The 11,465-nt window shown below is 46.3% G+C and overlaps 1 protein-coding gene across 4 annotated transcripts in view; it reads right to left on the bottom strand.

The window, feature by feature from the left end:
• Positions 1-11,214, bottom strand: part of LOC137532516 (protein SSUH2 homolog) — a 54,719-nt gene extending 43,505 nt beyond the window's left edge. Inside the window, exon 1 of one of the 4 annotated variants that reach the window (XM_068253099.1) lies at positions 10,995-11,214. Coding sequence is in view for 1 of the 4 variants with exons in the window: in XM_068253098.1 (XP_068109199.1) it covers positions 1,065-1,111 (47 nt within the window). In the remaining 3 variants the exon portion in view is untranslated. Of the gene's footprint in view, positions 1-407; positions 432-1,064; positions 1,164-4,606; positions 4,725-10,994 lie in introns of those variants that run through there. The other 3 variants (XM_068253100.1, XM_068253098.1, XM_068253102.1) reach the window with 3 other exon arrangements.
• Between the last annotated feature and the right edge of the window lie 251 nt (positions 11,215-11,465).

Genomic DNA, 11,465 nt, shown 5'->3' with positions numbered 1-11,465 from the left:
ATACAGAAGTTCGGGGCGAACCCGAACTTAAAAGGCCGAACACCATGAGGTGTTCGGCCGAACTCGAACATCACCCGAACAGGGTGATGTTCTGCAGAACCCGAACAGTGGCGAACACTGTTCGCCCAACACTAGTTGGGGCAAATAAATGCTGGGAAGTGAACAGGAAAAACTATAGCTGTATAGGCACCTTTAGGGAAGGTTGGTTTTACAGTAAAATCTCATTATAGTAAATGCTGATATAGTAGACCTCTGGATATAGTAAACCCAGTCTTCATGTCTTAGAGGGGCACTACAGCGAAAAACTGTAAAATGTAAAATATGTGCAAACATACACAAATAAGTACATTTTTTTCCAGAGTAAAATGAGCCATAAATTACTTTTCTCCTATGTTGCTGTCACTTACAGTAGGTAGTAGAAATCTGAGAGAAGTAACAGGTGTTGGACTAGTCCATCTCTTTATTGGGGATTCTCAGGGATATATGAATTTCAAAAGCACTTAGTAAATGGCAGTTGCTCTATCCAACTGCCAAAAAACTGTGTAGCAAGCAGGGAAGCTGGCCAGCATCTTTGTATAAGTCCTTTTCAGGGAATATCTTTATAAAGAACAAAAGCCTTGCTGAGAATCCCCCATGAAGAGATGGACTAGTCCAAAACCTGTCACTTCTGTCAGATTTCTACAACCTACTGTAAGTGACAGCAACATAGGAGAAAAGTAATTTATGGCTCATTTTACTCTTAAAAAAAATATGTACTTATTTGTATATGTTTGCACATATTTTAAATTTTACAGTTTTTTGCTGTAGTGCCCCTTTAACCATGCACCAGTATAGATATACTATGTATGACAAATTATGAAATAGTAAACTTCTGATATAGTAAACTATTTTCCCTGGTCCCGTGGAGTTTACTATATGTATTTTGGCAAAAAAGATACTCCAATCCCTTAACAGCTCTAAAATGACAAAAATGATCCTGTGGCTGGCTTGTCCACACTGAATCATACAAATAAATAACAGCACCAGATTTGTCTAGACTAGTTACACAACACAATACAACTCACATAACATGTTCTTTTAGTGCTACAGGGATTCTGGCTGCTGGAGGCATTTTTGGGGGACTCAAAATAATTAGATGCCTTGAAGTTGTTAGAATTCTGCATCAAAAACAAGGAGAGGGAATATATATATTTCTCTTCACAGGGGCATCACCTGACCACGCCCACCTCCTTCCCCTGCTACATCCTGTGTAGCACAGGAAGGAAGAGAGCAGGGCAACACTAGTAGTCAGGGCTGGTTCACACTGTGGCACTTCTGGGAAGTAGATCAGTGATTAGCAAAGCCCTGTGACTAATGCATCCCTATGGGATTATTCTCACTGCTGCATTTGTGATTTGCATGTATCACAAACGTGCTGCATGCAGCATTTTGGTGGCAATCGCAATGTGATTCTCTTAAAGAGACTCTAACATGAAAAAGATCCCCTGGGGGGTACTCACCTCGGGTGGGGGAAGCCTCCGGATCCTGAGGCTTCCCACGCCGTCCTCTGTCCCACGGGGGTCTCGCTGCAGCCCTCTGAACAGCCGGCGACAGGCCCGACTGTAATTTCAATATTTACCTTTGCTGGCTCCAGCGGGGGCGCTGTGGCTGCTTTCGTCTCCGAACTACACGGAAATACAGGATCTCAGTCAGGTCCGCTCTACTGCGCAGGCGCCGGAAACTTGCGCCTGCGCAGTAGAGCAGACCCGACGGCGATCGGGTATTTCCGTGTAGTTCGGAGCCGACAGCCGTCAGAGCGCCTGCGCAGGAGCCAGGAAGGTAAATATTACGTCACGGCTGCACGGAGGGCTGCAGCGAGACCCCCGTGGGACAGAGGACGGCGTGGGAAGCCTCATTAGGATCCGGAGGCTTCCCCCACCCGAGGTGAGTACCCCCCAGGGGATTTTTTGAGGTTACAGATCCTCTTTAAGGGTCCTTTCACATTTTTACCACACCCCACCACCAAGCAATGAAAGTCTATGAAGACGTTCATACTGCCAAGTTACAGCAGGACGCAAGTGAGGTTTTCGCCATTTCCCCATCGCAGGTCCAGAACTACGTTACTGCGCAGCTTCTGCGTCAAGTTGTAGGTATTCTTAAAATAATTACCGTTGTGACGTCGTGGCGCGCCTGCAAAGAAGCATATTTTTACAGTTTGCTTCGTGCACTTCGGCATACCCCCAAAGCAAGAAGTGACCGCAAGCGTGCGTCACTTCCTGCTGGCCCAATGCCAGATGGGGAATACCGCGTAGTAAGTCCTGTTTTTGGCGGTGTGGCGCAGCTGCCGCACCACCAGTTTGCACTGTGAAACCAGCCTAAACAGGAATTGCAAATCATGGCAAAATTGCTAAATTTCTTTTCAGCGAAACTCAGCTGGAGAAGCGATAACAAGCCTCCTCTGCCACTAATCTAACAAGTGTAAAGTGATACCCGATACCTTGGCCAGCAATCAGCCTGGTGGATAGATTCCTCCAATCACTGGCCAAGAGCACCGCCCTCTCCACTCACCCTGGCCAATGTGTGACATCACTCGTGCACTGCTCTATCGGTCCCCTCCGCATAGCAACAGAAGGCATCTATAGCCTGCAGGCTAGCAACAAATCTGAACAGCCTCAGCCTGCAATGTCACCGAATGGAGCTGGTCCCAAGGGCAACAAATTATTTTGTAGATGTTATCATCATTATTGATTTATAAAGCGCCAACATAGATATATGGCGTATCAGACTTCCTCATACACCCGCAAAAAAAAAAAAAAGTCTGCTTCTTTTCCAAAGTTTGCATGTAGACTGTTTGCAAAGTTTGCGCCGTGGCGCAGAGCTTAGCACTCTCCCCTTGCAGCCCCGGGTAACTGGTTTGAATCCCAGCCAGAGCACTCTCTACATGGAGTTTGTATGATCTCTTCCTGTCTGTGTGGGTTTCCTCCGGGTACAGCGGTTTCCTCCAACATTCCAAAAACATACAGATAAGTTAATGGGCTTCCCTAGACCAGTGTTTCCCAACCTTTTCCGGCCCGGGGAACACTTTCTGACCAAATTTTTCTCCGGGGAACGGCGGGGGGGGGGGGGGGGGGCGGTGTTTGCGCGACCTAGTGGACAGTGCCGTGCGCAGCAGGCTATGGGGGGGGGGGGGGGCGGCTGCATAGCTAGCATAGTTGCTCCAGTGTGGGAGGGAGTTTAGTTGCCTCAGTATAGCTAGTATAGTGCCCCAGTATAGCCAGTATAGTGCCCCCAGTATAGCCAGTATAGTGCGCCAGAATAGTGCCCCAGTATAGCCAGAATAGTGCCCCAGTATAGCTAGTATAGTGCCCCAGTATAGCCAGAATAGTGCCCCAGTATAGCCAGAATAGTTCCCCCAGTAAAGCCAGTATAGTGCCCCCAGTATAGCCAGAATAGTGCCCCCAGTATAGCCAGTATAGTGCCCCCAGTATAGTGCCCCCAGTATAGCCAGAATAGTGCCCCAGTATAGCTAGTATAGTGCCCCAGTATGGGTAGGTGGTGCCCCCCGCCCGTCCCCGCCGCTGTTATTACCTTAGCAGCGGCCGCTCTCCCCTCTCCAGCGCATGTGTTTATTCAAGGCATGCAGCGTATCTCCCGGCTGCTCTGTGTGACGCGCAGGAAGCAGGGCAACGGCTTCCTGTAGCGGCGATATGTATCGCCGTTACTATGGTAACCGAGCCCTGATTCCTGCGCGTCACACAGAGCAGCCGGGAGATACGCTGCATGCCTTGAATAAACACATGCGCTGGAGAGGGGAGAGCGGCCGCTGCTAAGGTAATAACAGCGGCGGCCGCGGGGACGTGCGGGAGGGGGGGGGGAAGAGGACGGCACACCAGGCAACATGCCGCGGCACACTAGTGTGCCGCGGCACACCGGTTGAAAAACACTGCCCTAGACTATACTACACTAGATACATACACTACACGATACAGGACTATGGTAGGGATTAGATTGTGAGCCCTTCTGAGCGCTGGGTCCCTGGTTTGAATCCCAGCCGGGTCAACAACATCTGCAAGGAGTTTATATGTTCTCCCAGTGTCTGTGTGGAAATCCTCCAGGCAGATCCTTTGGTTTCCTGTCACATCCCAAAAACACACACACGTTTATTGGCTTGGCCCTAGACTACGATACATACACTACACCATACATAGACATATGACTATGGTAGGAATTAATTTTTGAGCCCCTCTGAAGGACAGTTAGTGACAAGACAATATACTCTGTACAGCGCTGCGGAAGATGTCGGCGCTATATAAATACTAAATAATAAATAAACTTGTATCTACACACCCATAGATTTTAGTGGTTTTTTTTAAATGCACTGCATCCTGCATTTTTTAACTAGAATAGCAGAAAACAAATGCACATTAGAAGCACAAATGCCTAAAGATTTCAATGCTACATAAGTGCACACTAAGCTGCAGCATCATTCTTGAGCACACTTTGGGCGTAAGGAATTTCGAGAGCAATACTTTCTCTTTTGCAAGTTTGCACTGGTCGCCTGTCTGCACAACCTCAACTGCATTCTATCAGAAAAGCCCCTTTCTAGTAGGCAGAAAATACACATTACCTGGCAGTAGTTCAGCAGGGCAGGAGATCGGGTCAGCTGTGAGCAGAGATCTGCAAAGTTTTACTGTGCTTGCAGCACGGTCTAAACTAAGGAATGTAGGGGGCTGGGTGGGAATCCAGCCTTGTCTCCTGCAATCTGATCCAAGGGGCTGGTGTGGGGGATGGCTGTGTTTGGAAGAGGATTCCTGGAATTGATTAGGAGTACAATCACTGGCACTTTTCTTTATAAAGAGGAGGCTCCTTTATTTGGAAATTGCATGCTAAAGATGCTTTGACCACAGATCTACAAACACGCAATGCCCTGAGCAAACCCTAGTGAAGGGTGGAGGACTGTAACTAAATACGCTCGTTCAATCGCCTACGTCAAGGACTCCTAAAGGCAATTCAGCCAAAAAACAGACGGACAATGCAATCCAACAGGTTCTCTTAAACATATTTACTTTAGTAAGATGCACTGGAGCGTGCTGCCCAGAACAGCGAGGTTTGAAAGTACATTCCGTTTTTATAAAACACCATCAAATGTAAAATTGTGTCGCCCATCAGGATCAAATTCAGCCCTGCAGTTGACACTGAGGTGCCCCAATGCTGTACAAAAAACGCTAGGAGACAGCCAGAGCAAGGCATTCTCTCTATAGAGGCACGACAGAGGGGAACAATGGCCACCGACTAGTTAAAGTTCCATCATACTGGATCAGAGCCATAGAACATGTTGGTGCTTTATAAATAAATAAGAATAATTAAAGTGTACGAATGCCAAATACTCTACCGAGATTACCTCAACCAAAAACAGTCTAGCACAGCCTTTCTCAACTTTTTCACTCTGGGGGAACCCTTTAAATAACTGTTGGATCTCAAGAAAGTTCCAGTGGTGTAGCTAAGGAGCTGTGGGCTCCAATGCAAATTTTACAATGGGGCCCCCCCAAGCACTCTATACATAACTGATTCGGCGCACCAAAACCTACCAATGGCAACTACAGTGTCAGAGGTGCAAGAAGGGAATGGGGAGCAATGTGTTAATTATTACCACGATTCAAAGTATCTATAGAAGTGATTATTATGAGCACAGGACCAATAGAGAGCTAATACTGTGGTTGAGGGTAGGCCCCTTGGGGCCCCAATGCGGTCGCTACCTCTGCACCCCCTGTTGCTACGCCCCTGCAAGAAACTCTTGCATTAGCGGGGGAGTGGAGATTTATTTTGCAGGACGCATGGTATTTTAATGTGGGTGTGGCCATTTACTGCCACATTCCATGGCACGTTAGTTTCTTTGCCAACAATTATAGTACTCTTCATTACTACCCACTGGCATAGCAATAGGGGATGCAGAGGTCGTGACCGGGGCCCCTGGACCAGATGGGCGCACTAGGGGCCCTCCATCTATCTTATTAGCTTTTCATTAGTGCTATGCTGGTAATGAACACCTCTATATGTGCAATGAATAGGGGTAATCCTTAACTGTGTCCTTACTCTGATTATTTCTCTAGAGTATTGCACCGTGTTAGCCATCAGTAAAAGCAAGAAGTAATCAGAATGATGCCATTAATTGGCTAGGAGAGGAGGCTTTTGGCTGTGCAGCCTTCGTCAGACTTCAATCCTGTTTGACTCTCTGACACTGAAACGTTCCCTAATGCTGGATACACACGTTACGTTGATCCGTTCGATAGATGCGTTCGATTGACAAATTCCGTCATGTCCGATATAACGCTCGATCGTTTTACCACTCGATTTCTCATAGAAGTGAATGGAAATTGATAAGAAAAGATAAAGAGAATCAAGTGGGAAATTGAGTGGAAAAACCGAATTCAAAATCGATCGAACGGGAAATCGACGGAAAAAACGCATCGGGTGTACCCAGCATTAAAGATTTTAGGACTTCATATCAGTAGAGAGCTTAGAGGCCCCATGTAAAACTCGCACTGTGGCCCCAAGCTCCTCAGTTATGCCACTGACACCACCCCATATTATGGTGCCACTTGTTAAACTGTCTCCCTGTTCTATTGCTTTCAAGGGCCCGTTTCCACTACTCGCGTTGCCATGCAGAAACTGCAACCAATTCACGTCAATGGAGTAGTTTCCATTGACGCAAATTGACCTATGGGATCCGGCACGATACGATGCGGGTGAATTTATGGCTAGCATGCTGCAGTTTTCCTCAGCACGTCTCCAATTCCCCATAGCCGCCCACGGGAAGCCGCATGACGCTGCTGTAGGTTGCACAGATGACAACCGGAAGTACCTGCGAGGGGATACGAATTGCTTTAGCATGCAGACTCAGTGTGCTTGACTTCATGGGTGACATTGCTTAGCACCCTGCTTATGCCTGGTTACCCACTTGACTAATATTATCCAGCAGGGGCGTAACTACAAAGTTTGCCCCTCTACAAAACTTTGATGGGGCCTCCAAATGTTCACACCCTTTCCTTTGCCTCTCCCGAGTGACGCTCACACCCTGGGAGCCCATCTCACAAGGGTCATAAGGCAAGTGTAGCCATCGTAATCTTCACACCCATAACTCCTGTAGCCATACATACACTGGATCTGCAGAATGGACCTCTTTATTGGGATCCTATTGAGGCTTCCCTCGCTGTCCTCCTGTCTCCGGACTCCCAGAAAATTGCAGACAAGGGCTTGTCATTAATCACATAATAGATGCGCTTCTTTTCTGTCACACAAATGGCCATGATGCGCCTGTGTGAGTACGACCATGCCTGCGTAAGTCGGAGCCGCTCGTGGTACTGCGCGGGCATGCCCACGCTCATGAATGAAGAAGAGACTAGACCCAATGATAAAGGAGGGTCCAGGGGTTTCTTTCTCCTTAGGCAATAGTGGTAACAATGATTAGGAGAACTCATAGGGAAGCATGTGATCAGTTTAACCTCCCTAGCATTATGGACGAGTCCAGAGACGCTAGAGGGCATCGCTCAGGCCCTGTTGGGCCGATTTTGATAATTTTTTTTTTCAAACACGCAGCTAGCACTTTGCTAGCTGCGTGTTTGGCCCGATTGCCGCCGCTACCCGACGCGAAAGAGGGCCCCCCCGCAGACCCCATGCACAGCCTGGCCAATCGCCGTCAGGCTGTGTTTTGGGGTGGATCGGGAGTCCCTGTGACGTCACGACGTCCATGACATCACTCCGTTCGTAGCCATGGTGACAGGGGAAGCCCTGCAGGAAATCACGTTCTGAACGGGATTTCTTGATGGGCGTGATCGCCGGCGGCGATCGCAAGGGTGGGAGGGAGAGAGGAGGAAGAGGAGAATCATGTAGCGCTAGGCTAGCTGCATGAAGAAAAAAAAAACACGGGCGAAAAAGACACTCCCGCGGCCTCGGGAATCAGAACGCCCAGGTGGTTTTTAATCAGCGGACTGATTTGTAAGGTTCTGATTTACTGGCCGTGATCATGCGTTAAACCAGAACGTCATCACAGCAAATCAGAACCTTACAAATCAGCTGATCAAACTGATCACATGCTTCTCCATGAGTTCTCCTCAGCACTATCATCCCTATTCAGCAAGCATCTGTTTCTGAACCTGAGCTTCTGCAGCAAACCATATACAACCATGAGCTTGCTGGTTAGTCTGTACCTCTCGGTTTACAAGCCCTACTCCATAGAGCCAAATTAATCCATGCCATGCACTGATGAGGATCAAACAATCCGAAACAGTCTGTATGCATGTTGGATTATTATGGCTCTGTACAATTTAACAAGCTGACACATCATTGCATTCCAGCGGTTCTGGAGGTGTGTTTAGCTTCTAAAGGCTCATACACACATCAGACTATAGTCTTTGGAAAATGAAAGATCACAGACCAATCTTACCACCCTTCATGTAATATGAGAGCCATACTCTACACAGTCTTTTCTATGGAGCTGAACTCCACATCAGAAAAAAATCTTTGCAAGATGCTGCACACACAGATGCTGTACAGACACAAAAGATCAGTATCTGCAAAAGATCTGTTCCTGCCAAAAATCCATTCCTGCAAATTGCAATGATAGTCTATGAGATCTGCAGATCATCATACACACATGATTTAACTGACATTCATCTGCAGATCAAGCAATCATCTGCAGATCTGAAAATCCATCCTGGTGGATCTGATCTGCAGATGACTGTCAGTTAAATCATGTGTGTATGATGATCTGCAGATCTCATAGACTATCATTGCAATTTGCAGGAATGGATTTTTGGCAGGAACAGATCTTTTGCAGATACTGATCTTTTGTGTCTGTACAGCATCTGTGTGTGCAGCATCTTGCAAAGATTTTTTTCTGATGTGGAGTTCAGCTCCATAGAAAAGACTGTGTAGAGTATGGCTCTCATACTACATGAAGGGTGGTAAGATTGGTCTGTGATCTTTCATTTTCCAAAGACTATAGTCTGATGTGTGTATGTGGCCTTAGGGTACAATGGTTAATTTGCATATATTCAGCAGTGGTGCTCTGGGAGACATCTCGAGCTCACTCCAACCTGAATTATCGCAAATTCTTTCTGTTTTAGGAAAGCAAATTTTTGTTTTTCTTAACATCTTAGTAAGGGGGCTTTTAGGACCATTGTAGTCCCTTACACACTCCAATGAGTTCTGGGTCACCATGAGCTTGCTGGTTAGTCTGTACCTCTCGGTTTACAAGCCCTACTCCATAGAGCCAAATTAATCCATGCCATGCATTGCTGAGGATCAAACAATCCGAAACAGTCTGTATGCATGTTGGATTATTATGGTTCTGTACAATTTAACAAGCTGACACATCATTGCATTCCAGCGGTTCTGGAGGTGTGTTTAGCTTCTAAGGGTACAATGGTTAATTTGCATATATTCAGCAGTGGTGCTCTGGGAGACATCTCGAGCTCACTCCAACCTGAATTATCGCAAATTCTTTCTGTTTTAGGAAAGCAAATTTTTGTTTTTCTTAACATCTTAGTAAGGGGGCTTTTAGGACCATTGTAGTCCCTTACACACTCCAATGAGTTCTGGGTCACCATGAGCTTGCTGGTTAGTCTGTACCTCTCGGTTTACAAGCCCTACTCCATAGAGCCAAATTAATCCATGCCATGCATTGCTGAGGATCAAACAATCCGAAACAGTCTGTATGCATGTTGGATTATTATGGTTCTGTACAATTTAACAAGCTGACACATCATTGCATTCCAGCGGTTCTGGAGGTGTGTTTAGCTTCTAAGGGTACAATGGTTAATTTGCATATATTCAGCAGTGGTGCTCTGGGAGACATCTCGAGCTCACTCCAACCTGAATTATCGCAAATTCTTTCTGTTTTAGGAAAGCAAATTTTTGTTTTTCTTAACATCTTAGTAAGGGGGCTTTTAGGACCATTGTAGTCCCTTACACACTCCAATGAGTTCTGGGTCACCATGAGCTAGCTGGTTAGTCTGTACCTCTCGGTTTACAAGCCCTACTCCATAGAGCCAAATTAATCCATGCCATGCACTGATGAGGATCAAACAATCCGAAACAGTCTGTATGCATGTTGGATTATTATGGCTCTGTACAATTTAACAAGCTGACACATCATTGCATTCCAGCGGTTCTGGAGGTGTGTTTAGCTTCTAAGGGTACAATGGTTAATTTGCATATATTCAGCAATGGTGCTCTGGGAGACATCTCGAGCTCACTCCAACCTGAATTATCGCAAATTCTTTCTGTTTTAGGAAAGCAAATTTTTGTTTTTCCATATACATACAGTACACTCTTTACAGAACCTACACTCTATAGAGATAACACAACCACTATAAAACAGTGGAAAGAGACACACCACAGAGGCAATTGTTCTGCATACCAGCAGGATTTGTGGAAGGACAGGCAACATCTGCCCTAAAAGGTGCCTACATGTTCAATTCCTGTCACCTGAAGCGATCAGGACTCGATCCCTTGGCCAGCTGTCTCAACTGAGAGCCAGTTAGCAACATCTGGTATTTCTGCCAGATAAAGCAACTGTTTTGTGATCATGTCAACTGATCTGCTGGCAACCGAAAGGAAATCAGTGGGATTGTGTATGTCAAAAAAAGGGCGCCGGAGATTTGGGTGTTTAGTAATCCCGTTAATAGAATATCGGTAAATTTACCAATATTTTACTATAGTTAAACATAAGCCTATTCTCACACTTAACCGTCCCTCTACTGATGCCTGACCTTAACCAACACCCCCAACCTTAACTGTCCCTGCAAACATCCTCCAAACCTAACCTTTCCACCCCACACCTAACCTTCAGCTCAGGTACAACGTAAGATACTCTTTGCTGTACCATGGGGTTCCTTGTGAGCATAGGCTTTCAAAAGGGAGTACACAACAATGAAGTGTTTAGAAATCCTACCACAAAACAAGCCAATACAAAAGTAACAGCAGTTACCAGTAAATACAAATATCACACTCACCTCTATGCTGCTGTGGAAGATTTCACTATTTGGGAGCCTGGTGATATAAACACAATGGCACACCTTCCTGCTGTCTGCCTCTGCCTGAGTTCAGGTAAGTAGTGGTGGGTGGATGCAGGAGAGAAGATGAATGGACTGCCTGCGGGCTGGAGAGAATCTGAATGAACCGTGGGCTGTACTAGAAAGAGGATGTAGGAAAATAGCAGTGTCTAGGAATTGGTATGTTGAAATGGCAGGATGGGTGTGGCAGGAGGGGGCTGCCTCTTTAAGTGGTCATATTACATGTTCTGCTGCAGCCTGTTATGCTGAGATCAATTGACAAGCATTAGCCAGAAGCCATGGAAGGTGTGGTTACAGGCTGAACATGTTATCTTTTTCATTCACACTTATCCATGCGAATTCCACATGCAATCTTCAGCGTTTTCCAACACGCCCAATTCTGCGTTTTGTGATTTTTCAGTTTTGTTCTTT

Source organism: Hyperolius riggenbachi, chromosome 9 (assembly GCF_040937935.1).
Source record: "Hyperolius riggenbachi isolate aHypRig1 chromosome 9, aHypRig1.pri, whole genome shotgun sequence".
NCBI lineage: Eukaryota > Metazoa > Chordata > Amphibia > Anura > Hyperoliidae > Hyperolius > Hyperolius riggenbachi.
This window is presented reverse-complemented; position numbering and strand designations above follow the sequence as displayed.